Source organism: Nipponia nippon, unplaced genomic scaffold (genome assembly GCF_047370975.1).
Source record: "Nipponia nippon isolate SJK-2023a ecotype South Korea unplaced genomic scaffold, ASM4737097v1 scaffold_31, whole genome shotgun sequence".
In the NCBI taxonomy this organism is placed as follows: domain Eukaryota; kingdom Metazoa; phylum Chordata; class Aves; order Pelecaniformes; family Threskiornithidae; genus Nipponia; species Nipponia nippon.
The window spans coordinates 2745491-2762914 of record NW_028262349.1 but is presented as its reverse complement, the minus strand read 5'-3'; the positions used below and the strand labels follow the sequence as shown (position 1 = coordinate 2762914).

The 17424-nt window shown below is 46.7% G+C and overlaps 1 protein-coding gene across 6 annotated transcripts; it reads right to left on the bottom strand.

Moving 5' to 3' along the window:
• Window positions 1-460: 460 nt before the first annotated feature.
• Window positions 461-15488, bottom strand: TINCR (TINCR ubiquitin domain containing). 6 transcript variants are annotated; one of them, XM_087769691.1, is made up of 4 exons: window positions 15196-15488; window positions 7943-8384; window positions 5949-6073; window positions 461-5260 (listed from the first exon to the last, which is right to left on the bottom strand). In XM_087769691.1, the coding sequence occupies exons 1-2, from the start codon at window positions 15453-15455 to the stop codon at window positions 8381-8383; spliced, it is 264 nt and encodes an 87-aa protein (XP_087625817.1). In that variant the 5' UTR covers window positions 15456-15488; the 3' UTR covers window positions 461-5260; window positions 5949-6073; window positions 7943-8380. The 6 variants fall into 6 exon arrangements, 1 of the variants encoding a protein (XP_087625817.1); XR_015707373.1 differs by lacking the exon at window positions 15196-15488 and having other exon boundaries at window positions 5932-6073; window positions 7943-8454; XR_015707374.1 differs by lacking the exon at window positions 15196-15488 and having other exon boundaries at window positions 5932-6068; window positions 7943-8454.
• Window positions 15489-17424: the final 1936 nt, after the last annotated feature.

The window sequence follows — 17424 nt, the reverse complement described above, 5'->3', positions numbered from 1 at the left end:
AGACTCTCCAAGGAGGCTGGCAAATTGACTTTAGCTGGTTCCCTAGGATTACATGTACTTTGCAGTCCAGTGCTGCCCATGACCGCATATGGTGCATTCTTGCAGAGAGCTGGGATTGGGCTGGGACCCAATTACTTCTCATTTCTGCTTTCTGTTTGCTTCCAGTTCGCACATGCCAGCTTCACCGACATGGATGAAATAAGCCTGTGGTACATGGCAAACAGAGTTATAGAGGCTGCGAGCAATGAGTAAGCTGGAGCTTTTGTTTGTGTATCAACACCACAACTGTCAGGTGCATCCTGGCTGCAGGCATTTATTCCAGGTGATGCTGTAAAGAACAGAAATAAGATAGCAAGACATTGCATGCCACATAGGGTCTGCAGTGCCAGCAATGAGAAAGCTCCCACAAATTAAGCACAGCTGACCTGCAGGAATAAGCGTAAGCAAGAGTAAGCCATAATAATCACAGCTCTTTGAAAGCCTCTGTTACATTAGAGAGACTTTAATAGCTTTATAAAATCGGGAAAGTATTTATTATAACAACTTACAGATGGGAACATAAAGACTCTGAGAGGTAGTGGCTGGCATGTTCAGATGCTGGTTGAAATCCATGCGTGCTTTCTTGCTAACGATCCAGCAAAGGGTGATTGTGCATGTCTCAGGTTGAACATCTACACATTAAAGGAACCATAGACAGGAGCCACTTGCAAAAATCTTGCCCAATTAATTTCCTGAGGATCCCACAGAAAATCGGTGGCAGAAATAGAAACAAGGGTTGCTGACTACACCGCTCCCCTAGCTCTTCTCACGCGGAGACTGATTGCAGGCCCGGCTCCGTGGCATTCACATATCAGGCTCTAGCCAGTCCCTTGAAAGAAGCGTGTCCAGGCAAACAGTTATCCAACTTTCAGAAAACTCTTTACCTTTGAAACCCTCTCCATAACTGTTATTACCATGTGTGCCTGGTTACCAACAAGATTTGTATTTGAATAATTGCTTTGCCACTCCCTGAATTTCATTGACTTAGGGCTTTCGTTTGTGTGTTGTCTTCTCCTTCTCTTGTTTTAATTAAGATACATTTTACTAATTATCCAAAAAGAAACATGAACACAGCTTAAGAACTGAATTATGTAAGAAGCTGGGGTAACTGAGATTCAAGGGAAGGGGCTGACACGGCTGTGCTCTTACACATTGCACTTTTCCAGTGACTTTCACCCAGGGAGTCTAGTTTGCTGCTCAGACATTAGTTAGTCCTCTTGGTTTCCCCATGAAGACTGCCCCATGAGCAACGGGCTCCCGTGGCCAGCTGCACGGTGGCACGGAGAGGAGCAGTAACTTGCCTGCGGTAACACAGCATGACCCAATTTCCTATTAGGTCCGTTAGGGAGGGTTACGTCTCCGTTCTGACCATCCGACTGAACACAGCAAGAGTAGAAGTATGACAATATTTTGCTTATCTACCGGAAGGTCTCCTGTGCATCCTAGGAGATAGCTGGCCCTGGCCACTGCTGATGGGAAGGCAGTGAATTTGGCGTACTTTGGGGAAATCAGAATAGTTGTTGCAAAGGTCTGTCCTCCCGTGAGCTCAATCCTACTGCTCTGCATCATGAACACAAAGGAGCAGGAGCAAGTGTAAGTGACTCCAAAACCAAGCTCAGTACTTCAGACTCATCATTTAGATTCTGAAAATGCTAGTGAGGGCAGGGCTCATTTGTTGATGTCTGTTTGCAGGGGTTTGTTTGAAAAGGCTAATCAGCTATCAGGATGCAGAGGCAATTGCTTAAATGTAAAGGAAAAGGAAGAAATTGTTCAAAGCTATTCAGATGAGGTAACATGGTTTGCGTTTTGATGCCGGTGTGCAGCCAACTGACAAATGCTGAGCCACTGTCTGGTGTAAATCCAGATGAATTCCATTAGAATCAACAGACTTGCTTCCAATTTATTCTGATGTAACAGACAGCATATTTCCATTTAGATTTACATTAGATTTGTTTCCTGTTTTCCATAATTCAGTCTGTTTCCATTGTGTACAAAACCAGCCTAGGCCAGATCTTGATCTCATTTGCATTGGATGAAAACAGTTGCTTCAAATGGAGCTACACTGGATTTATAATTGCATAAATGAGAGCAGAATCTGATCTATTCTAAGTGAGAATATCCCAGGGCATTGCCGTGTGAGAACACCCCTGCTGCAGTGAAGTGATCAGGTTCTTTGCTATCGATTTCAATGGAGAATTTTCATCTAAATCCTGGACTGGAGCCCTGAGCTTGAGAGCTGCTGCTTCGCACACCCAAGGTACAGAAGCCCCTCTTCCCTTCAGAAGATGATCTAACAAGCCAACACCGCCACCATCTCGTGAGCTAACATACCAATACCACGCATTGGCTTAGAAGAAAGTTAGGAACGGAAAGAGCTCAGCCTTGCCTGGCAGAAGTCTTCCTCAAAAGATATATTGGCTTTGATGTATTTCATTTGTCACACACGTTGTTTATAACCCAAGTTCTCCATGTTGCCTTTTGCTTCCTACAGAGCTTCTTCCCTTGAGGCCCTTCTGACTCCCCTTGTTCAGTTGTAATTGGAAACATTAGAAGCAATACAATGATTCTCTGGCAGATAAGGCTGGCTGTTTTGGTGGCCACGCTGCTAGCGATAGATCGGGTTATTGCTAATAACTAATAAGAGGGTTATTCCCGGCAACATGTGCAATCAAATGGATTTACTCCTCCCCATTGAAGCTGCTTATTTCACTGCTAGCGGGAAAATAAGGCCATTTAGAGTCATTTATGGTAGTTGCAAAGGCTTTTCTGCGTAGATATACAAGCTATGTTGCCATAGCTTCTTGGAGGACTTTGAACTCAGCTCATCCATCTGGCTTCACAACCTCTCACTCTTGTTCCTTGCTGTCCTCTAGAAGCCACCATTTCAAAGGGACATGAACAGGCATTGCTCTCACTCTGCATCTTACAGGTACTGTACAAGCTCAGCTAACCCTTAAAACACTTGCCTCCTGACTGCCAGCTATAACGCTTTATAAGCCTGGATATTCCACCTCCATTCTCAAAGATGAGTTTTGCTATGAAAACATGCAGCTTGATTCTTTGTTACCCAGGGCCTGGGGAAATGCAAAGCTGATACGCAGTAAAAGCAGCGACATCAGCAGCATATTGCTTTACATTGACATGGCTTGCCATTTTAAATGAAGACATCCCTCTTCCATTTGCATATGCAGGACTCCTGTGTGTTTAATTCCACAGTATCTTTAGGTTCCTTTACGAATTTAAATATTTCTCTTAATTTACAACATTTAGCACCAAACATGGGGAGACAACAATTACAAGAACAACAACAACGACACCAATGACAACAACATGCTTACAAGGCTATCAGTATTAGGAGCACATTATGTGGCAGATTGAAATTTCAGCATCTCTACGCTTCTCTCACCACGTCATCTCAGCCCTGTGCAGAGAGACTGGAAATTACCCATGGGTTTGGCCTGCAGTATATAAAACAGAGCCTTGAAAAAACAAGGCAATCATCAAATTTCCAGTGTAGGCGGCAATCTGTCTGTTACGTTTGCACACATACACATTATCGAGGCCCATGAGTGCCTAAAGGCAGTCTTACACAGAGCAGCTCGGCAGCTCGTGCCTATAAAACACAAAGGCACACCAGGTTCTCTTCTGTCTGATGCTTCACAGCGAGCAGTAACTGAGCAGGACCCATCACAGAGTAAGAAAGGCTGACATAAATACTTATTTGTGATTTTGTTCCCCATGGTTTTTATTCCACCGTGCAATTTGCATTACAACTGGATCCTAATTGTCCATTTTAGCAGGCAAAGAGCAATCTGATACAGATTATAATAACGTGAGGTAAAGCAGCAACGTCACAAAATAGGTGCTACCAGCCAAACAGAGCCTTCCTGTCTCCCAGGGTTTTGACACCGGCTGAGTAAGCAACTGGGCAGCACTGCCTGGAATTAACATGAGCTCAAAAATAACCAGGACAATGGGCGTCTGCTTAACCAAAGGAAAAGTGCCATTCATTGGGGCGTCCTGATAGCCCTGAGTACCTGAAGCGATGTAGTCCTGAAAACACCTTTAAGGTGACATGGTGCTACTGTCCTCGATGAAGGGACACCTGGGAAGTGACACGCCACAGGGCTAGTGGGCCTGACGGCCCTGCGAGGGAGCGTCGGCACAGCTGCCTCGAGAAAGGAGCCCCTGTGAAGCACCACTGGTCCCGCGATGTTGCTGGGAGCCCCTGGGAGATAATGAGGCACATTTGGCCTCAGCAGCCTGTCCGAGGTAGCACGGCAGGGCCACCATGGGGACAGAGCCCCAGAAAGCAGCGTGTGGCCCTGAAAAGAAAGCCATGTGGCTGAAAACCAGGAAGGAGAGCACTTCCAGGAGGGAATGCTGCACAGCCGGCCTTACTAAGAGAGGCTTAACATGGCACAGCTGCCCTGTGCCAACAGGCCCCTGCAAGGAAATGTGGTGCAGCTGCCATGGATTGGAGAGTGTGTGCAAGTGCTTCTGGGGGAGGGAAATCCATAATGAAGCAGCCTCCAAGGAGATGTGACACAGCCTGCTCGAGACCCTGAGAGCTCAGCCAGCACAGCTACTGTGTTGAATTCTCCTGTATATGAAAAAATCTCTGTATTCCCAGGGCCACGAGTGCAGACTCATTGATTAGAAGGCAGGGCAGGAAATTAAATGAGGCAGGTGAATTAAAGCCAGACTTCACAGGCTGCATCTGTTCCTCCGTTCCCTCTGGGTACAACACTGATGTAACTTTAAAAAGTAAATTTAGTGCTGTGGAAAGCTGCCAGGCTGATGGCCCTGTAAACTGAAGCACTTGATGCATCCACGACTCGGGTACAGGCGAAGCACAGAAGAGCTGCTGAAGCATGCCTCAGCCTGAGCTGCCTTGCTGAAGCACAGCAGCTGGTGGAGATGGCCTGCCTGGGCTTGTCTTCTGCTCATGGAGCTCAGGAGAAGGAGCTGGCTGGGAAGGCCTGGCTGTGGCTCCAAGGTGGAGGTGAATGCAGCAGCGAACAGCCATGCTTTTGGTAATCCTGTCTGTGATACCTCACGAATAGCAGGATCCCAAAGATAAACACTCCTGACAAGAAGAAGTCCCATCCATGGTGCAGCATGCGAAGTTGCAAATGTTTCCATCTTGCAATACGCCCAGGCTGGCATGCAGACAAGAGCTTGCGCACCTTTCAGCTTTGGTCTTCGGTCTTGTCTACACCTGTGTTCACAGAGAACAAGGGAAACATCCATTTCAGAGCAGTTCTTGCTATCAGCATCTTTCCTGGTATTTGGACATACAACAACAGCCCCATACTCTGCAGTCTAAAGAGCCTGGCTGTTTTTTGATGGACCTAGACAAGCGAGGAGAGACAGGACATCTCAAACAAGAGACCTATTTTGCCACCTGAGTGGGTGTCCAGAAGAGGATTCGAAGCATGCCTCTGCCCGTTTGGAGACCCAACCTTCTTCTTGCCCAGACTCAGGTAAACCCCAAATGTCTAAATTACGTTGTAAAAAGTGGCTGTTGCCTCTTCTGTGAGCAGCTGAATGGTGTGATGCCAGTATTTAGCAAGCATTAAGGACACCTGAAACTAAGGAGTAAGAGGCAATGTGGGGAGGACGGGCAGAAGAGGCAGTGTAGAACAAGTAAGGAAAAGAGTTGTCCGCTGACTTCCCAGTCCTCTCATCACTGGAGGGTGGCATGGTCCTATCTGCAAAGCATTAACAAATCTCTTGAAGGAAAACAACAACATAATGAACGGTCAAATAAAGAAAGAAAAGTCAGTTCTATTCCTCAGAGTATAGCCTCTTTTCTCGTATATCTTGCATTGGATTATGGCATAGAGGGGAAAAAACAGAAATACCTCAAATAGATGCAGTTAGTTTTACCTCTTTTTATGCTGTACCTGTGGCTGTTTCCAGGTGGTTTGCTTTTTTTTTTTTCCTTCTTTTTCCCATGTGATAAGATCCATCATTTGAAGGACAGCAACCAAACCAGCTCTTCCTGCTCTGAAGAAAGGCAGCGACTGCACTTAGAATAAAAGATTGTCAGGCAGATTTGAAGTGTCAATCAAAGCCTATCTCTGAAAAAAACATTAGTCCAGGCAGCTCGCCACACCACCACAGTTAATTTACTCTTTCCAGATATCCCCCTGAGCTGCAAAAAGCCTTCCAGAGCTGACCAAAGCTGCCAGCTACAGGCATGAGGTGTTAGAGTAGATACTGGACCTAATTCAGCTCAGGTCAGTTTGCCTTTTGCAGAGCAAAAGACTGTGATTATCAGGTCCAGAGAAGTAAATGCTGGTCTCCCAGGCTTTGTGAGGCAAACTGTACCTTTCACTAGAAGAGGGACATCGATTTAGGACTCTTGCTGAGTGTGTCCCACCTTCAGTGGCACACCTCCACTTTAATATTATTATTATCATTTAAATTATTATTTATGACTGCAGTTAGGGCTGCACAAGGCACTTTCCAAGCACTCAGGAAAGTACTGGCTCTGCTCCAAGAAACTCATTATTTCAGGACAGACAGACGCGCAAAGGCGCCGCATGGTCAAGTGGCAGAAATGCTGACCCAACAGCGCCAGCATGCTCTCCACCGTGCGCCTAGCTTGTTGGTTGACCTTGGAAAAGTCACATTCCTTCTTCCCATGCTCAGTCCCATCCCACTCTTTGTCCATCTCAGTTGCTTGGACTGAAAGATCTTCAGCTGTGACTATGTTCACGTCTTTGTCTTAGAATCTCTTTCTGTGCGAAGTCCAAGGAAGTACTTGGGGAAATATTTTTGTTCTTAGGGAAAAAAAAAAAATGGAAAATGAGAAACTCCATTTTCCATGGCATTTCTTCAAATGCTTTTGTTGGGAAAAAAAAAATCAAATGTTTTCTTACTGCCAAAAAAAGTCCAGAAAGGCATGTTTTTCAGTCGAAAAACAGAAAATGCAGGTTTGGGGGGTTTGGTAAGACAGTTGCCAGTCATTGAAATTTTCTGGGGAAAGTGCTGTAGTGGTTAAAGAAACATCTATTTTGTCCTGAAAATAAGTTTGAACCTAAAAATTAAGTTGTTCTGTGAGCAGGGAAACTGGCGAAACCCGTTCTCCTTCCAATTTGTGTATTACAACTGCTTTTTATTTCTTCTTTTCTTAGTGCTCGCAGCTCACTGTAATATCCCCAGGGCACCCTTATCCCCTCCAGACCTCCCCAGCAAAGTCCTCGGCTCTTCCAGCAGCTTCTTGCTTTGCAGGCGAGGGGCAGCAAGCGCAGTAGCTGGTTTGAAGCTAGGCAGGTACTGATTGACCAGCCAGTATCTAAATGCCAGACGGTCACCTGGCTGCTGCCTCTCAAAACAGACAGGGAGCAAGAGGTGTAATTACCTTTCCTTCACAAGGATATTAACTTAAATGTCTCTCTTCTATCCAGCTGCTGTATTTTCATGAAAATTGCAGGAATCTTGGGTCTGTGAGACCTCTCTCTTTCCATCAAACTGGGTTGAATCAGGTCAGCTAGTTCAGAAGTTATTGGAGCGGGAGGACTGGCACACAGATGGAAGAACAACACAAGGAGGCTCATTGCTTTATAAACCCTGGCTCAAAAATAAGGCAGTTTTGGTATAACAATGGGTCCCTAATGTCAGGTGAGGTAGTCGTCCTAACAGTGACCAACCAGTCTCTGTCCTTTGGATAGATAAAGGCTGTCAAGCTCCAGGACTGTCTATAGTGTGCTTACCGCTTATTTGCTGTACAGAGCCTTCAACCTAGAAATGAGGGCCCCGCTGAACAGGAACTGCTCAGGAGCCCAGACAGTTCCTAACCTGAGTCACAGCTGGATGGACAAAGAGTGGGAGAAAGGGAGAATAAATTATCTCAGACTTACACGTAGGAAAACAAAAGCCGAGATCAACTTACTGAGGAATCCTGTGAGAGAGTCGGAGGAGTCTCAGATGTCCAGTGTCCCCATCTAGGGCCCTAAGCAAAGTCCACCTCAGCTCCTCCTCGCTTCGTCACCCAGGCAGAAGTCACCCTTTCATGGGCATTTCACTCTGATTCACTGCCCTCAGGAGCTGAGTCACTCTTACCCACGCTTCTCCTTTGGCAGCTGAGACCACACAGCACACTGATGAGGAAACGTTATTTGTTGTTTTGTTTGGGTTAATTATTCATGGGTACTGTGCTGAAAACACTCGGAGCTGCTTTCTGAACAGTCCTTGAGCTGGCGTGCAGGGAGGGACTTACCAAACGCTGGTGGCCGGGCTGCCTTTCCACGGCCAAGCTCTCTTCCATCTGCTTCCCTTCAGCCCTTGTCACACTCCCTGTCTCTCATGGCTTTGGCTGTGCTCTTTGGCATTATCTGAATAAGAAAGAGGCAAATACTTGGAGCACTGCAGACATGCAATCAAAAATGGCATTTGACCAAGGAGGCACTGACCCTGGTGTGGGGAGAATATAAACCTGATCCTCTGACTGTTCTGTTTTTTCAGTCACACTGTACAGCTGAGGATAAGCCACTTGCAGGGTTTCAGGCCTGTTTATCTTTCCGCAAAAGATGCCTTCACCCTCGATAAGCTGCAACTGTCTGGAAGCCTTTTTCCCATAGGCAAGGCTCTCCCTCCTTAGTGTCTGCTCCTGGAAATCCATTTTTCATCTCAGAACAGGGCAGCCTGTAGCTTTAGAAGCAGTTTGAGGATGTTTACAGTAAGACAGAGCTTGAATTGCTCTGAACACGCTCACCCGCATGCGTTAGCACTAAATGGTGGTTTTCTGGGCTACAATTCCATAAACATTTTCTGACAGGGGTACAGATCCTGCATAGAAGACTTCAGCTTAGCAAAAGTAGGATTACTTTCTTAGTTACTCTTCTGAAGACCCTTAGAAATCATCTAGGGCTACCCCCTGGGGTCTCCAGAACGGAGGCTGAAGCTCTTGCAAGTTTCTAGGGGTACCTCTTCAGGGCTAGCATTTGCTTAGAGAGCTCATTATCACACCTTGGACTGCAACCAAGATCCTCGTGGCCTGTAGGCAGCAGCTCTACCAGGCAGTCACCCCACCCAGCCAAGCCAGTAAGTGCAGGGCTGAGTCTTTTGACTCCTGTGAATTGCTCTTTGCAATTATGCAGACAAGAAACTGAGCCTGTGCTGCAAATATTTCATCAGGACTTAGAGAAGTTCAAAGTTTATGGGGTGGGGGGTTTTGTTGGGTCCTAGCAAAGGACACTACAAGTCTACTTAGGCCGATACCAATCATTGCTTGGGCTTTCTGCAAAAACCAGAACAGGATTCATATTCCAGCACTTACTTCCTCACTTGAAATTTCAGGGGATTGTAATAGCCAAGGATTTGCTGTGAGTCTACCCTGTAGCACATCTGCCCCATAAAACTCCAGGACACAGGAGAGGATATTTATCCCAAGTGGGCAAAATCCTCACCTGGTATAAATCAGCACAACTACAGAGAAGTCCAGGAAGCTGTGCCATATCACACCAGAAGAGAACTTGGTTTAGAATTTACTTTCCATTCATTAATTCTTTGCCTAGAGCCAAGACAGACCCACCATGGGACACATCAGCTCAGTTTCATCTACTGCAATCCCATGCAACTGCACAGGAGAGGAGTTCAGATCCTAGGGGCCATGTTCTCCACTGATGCAACCCTCTGCTTTTGTTAAATGAGCTTCTTGGGGTGAACAGTAAGTAACTGAGCTAAATACAGGTGTCATTTTCTGGCCTGTACACTGCAAGAGATCAGCAGAGGTAACTGCACCAGTGCTTTCAGACCTTAAAAATCACTTAACTGATTTCAAGGAGTTTACACCAGCAGAGAGCTTGGCCCGTTGCTAATATACATAAATACTACCTTCAGCCACAGAGATGAAGTCAGTCCCCCACCTGGCTGTTGCCTAAGTAACACATCTCTAGGAGGATATTATTTAAGCCAGTGTTATTTATCCAGTAGATGGAAGCAGGCCTGTTAAGGCCATACCAGGTCAACATATGTCTAAGCATGTGCTGAAGAACTTAATTAGTTCTCCCTGAGAAGAGAGACTCCCAGTGCTATTTAAAGGATCGTTATCCTACTGTGAGATGCCTTGGAGCCTGCTGTTAGGCCTAAGCTTAACAGGGCAAGTCTGTAGTAGTTGGATGGGAGCGCAAAGTCTCCCCTCCATGCTGAGGAGTAATTGCTGAGCAACCCCAGGAGCTGGAAGGTCAGTGCAAGGAGCAGGCATCACAAAGCCACGCTGAAACCCAGTCTAAGGGACTTAATTCTTGTCTGGGCTGTAACGTTGGCTTTCTATCAAACTGTGTAGATCCCATTATTTTTCTGATTTCTCTTTCTAGAGACCCAGCATCATCTGCTGTGCTTGGTGACTGCTTCTCAGGCAATTCCAGGGAGAGTGAGAAGGGGTGACAGGAGAGTGGAGTAATATAAGCCTGGAGTGAGCCACTGCCGAGTGTCTATGTCAAACACCGATCCTTATGTCAGCATGGGATTCAAATGTAGGCAGTAGTGTCTTAGCATCAGCTAAACTGGACCTTATGCAAGTGGCTCAGTCATAGTTTTCATGCCAAGGCTCAGTCATAGTTTTCATTTATGAAGCCAAAAATCAGAGACTGTAAACTGAATGCAAATAAGGGAATTAGCCGGGTTCCCCAAAGACGGATGGTTTTGTTATTCTGCCAGGAGGTAGCTCCTTGAGTGGATGGACCTTTGGAAAACTAGGCTGAACAGCCTCTGAATGATAAAGCAGGGTCCCAAGCATATTAAAGCTTGTATAAGCACTGGCACTCACCAGGGACACTGAGGCTGGATTGCAGAAGAGGGAGAATCCTGGACATGCTTATTTTGGCCTAAGAGTGGCTTATACATCACGTGGGACCTTGGTCTGCTCTTCGACCTGTCAGGAGTTGTTCCTAGATGAGTTGTTATGGTAACTGCTAATGCCTCGAGACAGATGTTTTCAGGTGGCTCCAGGCCAGAAAATCAACACCAAGAGATTCCAGATAATAGACTTCTACTAAACTCAGTGCCGGCATCTACTTTATTTAACCTATTCACCAATGACTTATTGAACTCCATTCTCCAGGCAAGCTATATATGATGACGATAGCTGCTTGGCCTCAGTGAACTTCAGCTTCTAAAAGACTGAGGGGATCCCATGTGCTGCGGTTGAGTCTATGCCAGTAAATTAAATGTGCCTGTGACTTTCTTCTGCATTGAGAGGACAGCTGGCACAGAATGGCCAATGTTTGCATATTAAATTCTTACCCTCCAAATCTGCATGCACATCCAGACTGCCCATGAGGAACAGTCCATGGCCCATGCTAGCTCCTGAAACACATCTGGACTGGGCCAAAACTGCAGTGCAATACTCCAGCATTGTACCAGAGAGCAGTCGTGGTACTGGTTAATTTATTAGTACAGCACTTGTCTGACTGACTGCTAGAGGTGACCGCACAAGAAAGGAGCCTGAAACCAACTGCCAAGGCTCTGTCAACGTGCTTGTGCTTATACCATGTCCAGATCCAGCTGGAGCTGTACATCTTTAGGAACAGTCAGTGACAGGCACACAGCGCATCTAGGAAGCACTCCGGATCACCCATTTCTATCCTCTATTTCAAATAGCTCTTGGGTTAAGTGGTGGATTCACCAGTTCAAGACAATATCCCTCCACCTGACATCTAGCATCAAAATGCAGCCAACAAATCATCAACAAGGAGCCGCTAATGCCATACACCCGCTATCCAGCACTGCTGCTGACTACACCGTGGGAGGCCTCTTCGGTTGGTGCTCCACAGTGTGCAGCCGGCAAAGAGCATTCGGGTGGCTCACTGCGGCAGACGGAATTTGGGAAGAGTCGTGCCAGTTTCAGGAACTCCCACATCACCACCAGACCAGCTGAGCAGCTACCTGGCTCTGGGGCCCTGCACCGCCTCCAGAGCGAGCCAAACAGGTTCTGCCGTGGCGTGGTCCACAGTGCCAGGACTGATCACGCCTCGGGCATTTGGGACAGCCTGCTGCATGCCCTTGTGGATGCTGTTGCATCTGTGCTGGATGGCTGCTCTTTTCATGTCGAGACTTGCTGGTGGTCTCCTTGCCTTGGGCACCGATGGCGTGAACACCACAGGCTGGCCCAAGGGCGCTGAGCCGGGGGGTTTCTCTCTCTGCTTGTTCATTCACATTTCAAGCCTTGCTTTGCTTGTTTTACCCACTTGCAAACCATGTCATTGTAATACATAGCTCTCTAGGGCAGAAACTGTTTTTCAGCTTGTTCTTTGCTCAGCTTCTACTGCAACAGGATTGCAATCTCAATCAGTGCAGCAGTAATGTGATTAACAAGCTCTGCACAAGGGGGAATTGCATCCTCAGTGGATGTGATATTCCCAGTTCTGGGCTGCCTGTGTGTTTTCCAGGGCGAGAGGTCATGTTGACTGAACTCCAAAATGGTTTGCTCGAACTTTTGAACACTAAGGTCCAAATAAATTTTCAGCATTAGCTGGTATGCTGATCCCTTTCCTGCCAAGCTGCAGCCTTAAGTGAATTTTTATGACTATGTTATAAACCCCAGAAAACACGAGCAAGAAGTGGAAATGCTGACTTGGCCTTTGCTAAATGCCAATTATCTACAAAGGCATTAAGGGGGGGGGGGAATGAAAAATAGGGTCATTTTCATGTTTTCTCTGGTTCAAAGTAAACTGTCCCATGAGCCCCTTGTAGGAACACATAGCATACAGACTGACCATTAATATTTATAGACACGACACTGAGCTGTAGACCTTGGCAATCAGAGCAACTGCACTTTTGGAATTAATAGAGCTCTGCTTGGCTGGCATCTCAGTACAAAAGAGTAAGTAGGAGACACCAAGATTTTCAGGGAGAACTTAAGAAGCAGATGCTGACCTTTGATGGAGAGGGTCCATACTTCACGGAGTCAGTGAAGTACTAAAACCAACTCTTAAATCCTCAGGGCTGCTGGCCAAACCCAGCACCACGTTCTCTATTCCTCTTTGCTCCTGTGCCTCCTAGACAATCCCAACACTGTGTAGGCTACTCTCCTCGTATTCCCCAAGGTTGCACACTGTTACCCAGCTGATACAGACCAGCATATCTCCATGAACGCTATTGGAGCAACATGGATTTATAATACCTGAAGATCTGGCTGAATAATCTTAAGGCTCAAAATGGTGCTGTAATCTCAATTGCAATGCAGCACCTGCCTTCTCACACATAGTATTTCCTAATTCCCAGTTTAAGTGATAGAGAGAGCCCTCTAAAAAACCATCCTCTGCATGCTGAGGATCTGGCAAGGTGCTGAGTCACAGAGGCTGCACTCAGCCCAGGACTACGTACCGAGCAGGGTGATGGCTGCCAGGCCACACACAAGCATCTCTCAGAAATATCTACGGCGTCCATGCTCCAACGATAGCTCAGTCACCTTCGTGAGCCTTTAGACTGTATCCCTAATACCTGCGCATTTATCACTCCTGCCACACAAAATACTTTGGGAGTGGCTGAGGTTGTCACAACCCAATAATCCTTCATGTCCAAGAAGTGAAGGAGAGACGTGATTTCAGGGAGAGGCTGTCCACCCCCCACAATGCAGCCAGTCCTGGGAAAAGGAATAAGAGATTGGAGAAAGGTGCTTGTTCAAGAGCCAGGAAGGTTTTGATGAAATTCAAGGAGAAAAATATTAGAAATCCCACTCTGTTTTCATGTACTCACAAAAATTGAGCTGGAGCTTTCAGCAGAAGGCTCTAAATTTTCAAAAATGGCTAGTGACTCCAAGTGGGCACCCTGAACTGAGCACACTGGGGACAGGATCTCCTGGTGATTTTTGCATTGCTGCAGTTACGCCCTGCTTTTGCAGCATGTGGGAAGGTGCATAACACGTTATGGAAATCGGGCATCTGTCAAAAGAGCGTCAATATGTGCACTCTATCAACTGAGTCCCTCCGAATCCTTTTTTACTCTCGAAAATTCAGGCTGTACAATTTAGGAAAATAAACACTGGAAACAACAACAAATAGAAATGCTCCTGCCATTAAAAACAAGGTGAAAAGGAGGAGCTGAGCCAAGTTAATCAGAGAGCTGAAATGAGATGTTGGAGAAAGGGGCCATGGGTGACTTGGGGTTTGCAGTTAGCTGAGCGATGTGAAATCTCTTGTGTCTGGCTGAGCTCTGAAAGGAAATGCTTTATTAAATCTTCTTTGTGTGAGATTTCAAGCTGCCTCTGAACTGGAAAATAGGACCATTCCAGTATGTGGCATATAATCAGGAACTGAAGTCTTTAGTGCAGGTTTTTCTGCAGAGGAAACTCTGATCAGCATAGACACATAACTCAGAGGGCTCAGGATTCAGAAAGATGAATTAAACACAGTACACCCATGCTCTGCTGTGCACCTCTTCTACCCAGTATCCCCAAAATGCTTCACAGAATTAATCATGCTGGCAGGCATTAGGAAAGACAGCGCAGGTGGGCATAAATTCACCCCACTGAATCTAAACTATCCTGTGGGCCAGTGGGTCTCAGGTCCATTATCTCAGCTTTCATTCCCATTGGAACATAAGGCTTGCCCTGATTGATCTCCTTTGCACTGGCTATCCTGGAAGTCTCTAGTCTCACTGTACCTAACTGCTGCGATCTGGCCGCATTTTGGGAAGCTGCAGCCTCTTGCCATCTCTGTCCAGCACCCGTTGTGCCTTGCCGTAAGCTGGCAGCTCATAGCTCTTCCCTGTTAAAGCAGGACTGCGCCACCCCCAAATAGTTGCAGAAAGTATCTGCTAAAAAGAAATGGAGAGAGCCAGGCATGACAAGAAAGAATGAGGATGAGAGGCTCCCCGAGCACTCCTCCATGTCGCACAATCTCCCTTGCCTTTTTGCACATCTTGTCTTTCCCTCTGTGTTCGGCTACATAGTTGGGAAAGACCTGATCAGAGACAGGACAGGCAGCATCAACCAGAGTTCCTCCTCCTCTTACCCCCTTATTTCACACCACAGCGTGTCTGGAGCTGAAGAGCCTTGAATCTCCATCCACCTACTGGAAATTGCGGGGTTTGAGTTCCTGATCTGCTTTCTGCAGGAAAAGGAAAGTGTCCCAAGGGGCTGAGATACACAGAGCATTCCCCTTCCTTTGCACCGCCTCTGCTGCAGACAAACTCCTTGCCTACCTTTTATTGCTGACAAGAAGCAGGACAGAGCCATTCTGGATATTAGCTTCTTTGAGAGTCTCGTGCTCCTCGAGCTGCCTGGAGTTGTAATAAAATGTCTTCTTCCAGGAAGTGACGCCCTCCCGTACTAAGTGAGCCCGTAAGTCCATCACTGTGTCTCTGGGCTTGACCGTCAGGGGCATCATCAGGTCCTCATCAGCCAGGTGCACCTTAATGTGGTACCTCTTCCAGCGAGAAAGGCTCCTTCGCAGCGTGTCCATCCTCTCTGGCTTACCAGGGCCAGTGTGGCAGAGAGGAACATCCAGCTGGGAGGTCGGTAAAGCAGGGATGTGGCTCTGAAGAGGCTGTCTGCCGTGAGCAGCTTAAAATGTCCTGCCAAACCTGTTCCTCCCAGTTGCTGTGCTGCATGCTTCACATTCCAGGGAAGAGCTCACCTGGCTCCAAGAGCCTGCTGGCTGGGAAACGTCTCCATGAATCATTTCCACACACCCCTAAATCCCATAATAATTATAACGTCTTCACAAGGTGCTCTTCATTCCAATGACACTCAGAGGACTTTAAAGCTGGGTCTCCATAGCCATTAGAAACGTGGGTGCATGTGAGAAATGAATGGGTTTAGTAACCTTATGTCTCCTCCTCTAAAAAGCTGCCAGCTGTGGAATAGCTCAGTTCAACAAAGCAGGCGTTGAGGAACCTCACAGCTATTTAACATGGCTGTCTTAATGAAGAAAAGTACTCTGCATAGTGAAAAATTCCTCATGGGGGACAGCCAGAGCACCCTGAAGGAGACACAGAGCCTGGCTGGTGTGAACACCCTTCATTAGCGCAGTGCAGTTTCCCCCTAGGAGTCCTGTGTAGTTATTGTAGGCACACAGGCTGGGACCCTCCAAAAGGGGTAGGACTCACTCATTGCTCGTCATACCATCAGATATCTGATATTGACTCACACATGCTCCTCACTGGTTCATCATCTTGATTTCCTCTTCCTTTCAGATCCCTGCCTAATTGAAGGGCTGATCGTATCCTGCTCTAGCACATGAGCGGGAACAGCATCATGGGGCTGCAGGCACACCACGCAAACAGGCGGCAACAGAGGCCTCAGAACACCAACAGGAACAAGCAATACTTCAGTAAATACAACGATACCTCTGAAAGGAAGGAAGCAATGCCAGCCATGGGAGCCAGCTGTAATTGAATGATCCTGCAAGGCAGACTCTGGCAGTCACAGGATGATACTTCAGAGCAAACATCATCAAGATAAGGAAGTCTTTTTTTTTTTTCTTCTTCTCAAAAAGATCAAGTCACCCTCTTATCTTGTAGGTAATTTCCCGTAGCCCATATTACAGGAATTAATTCACTTGTCCATTCTTCTCAACGCAGACCAGTATTTTCAGACCAAAGTACTCCAAGATAGTTGACTTCAGACTCTGCTCTTCACTAAAAAGGGGCTGCTTTTGCCCATTAGATAACAAAACAAACTGTCAGATTTTCAGATATGGCAGCAGCCAGCTCCCATTGAGAACAAGAGAGGTGTCCGCTCTCTCATTGAGAAACAAGGAGGTTTCCACTCTGTCTTCACACCTCCCTTCTTTTTCCCTCCCCAGCACATTATGTCTCTGCCAAGAACAGCAGCAAATATCTTCAGTTACACTACAGGCAATGGAGATTTCCCTGTGCACTTGAGGAGAACTGGAGCTTCTGCTAGCAAGATTTTCTTTCCAGATTCGGTCACTGTAAAGGTATGATTGTTTTGGTGGGGACTGGGATTCTGGGGTCCTCACTCTGCCGCTGAGTTGCTGCAAAGGCTCGAGATGAGTCATGTCATGCCTTCGTGTTTCTGTTTGCTCATCTCGTGATTGCTGCGTCGTTTAACACGTGTCCATTAAGCACCTCGTGGGAAATAGGAACAGCTTTTAGCACAGTCATGGTCTGGAAGCATTTAAAAATGCCTGGATCTACAGATATGTCAATAATCTTCTTGAAGACAGGATACCACCACCCTTATTAGAGAAGGAGAAACTGAGGCACAGTGGTGCAAAGCTGTTAGAACAAAAAATGTCAAAGGTTAGGCTCTGGTTGCTGTATCTAGGCATCTCAGTGAGAGGTCTCATTTTCAGAGACCTACAGAAACTTTCAAGCCTGGGGCCTGGTATATCCTGCTCCATTGGGGTGACATTCACTTGGGGAGCCAAAATTTATCCCTGGTGTAAAGCCAGAGTCTCAGGGGTA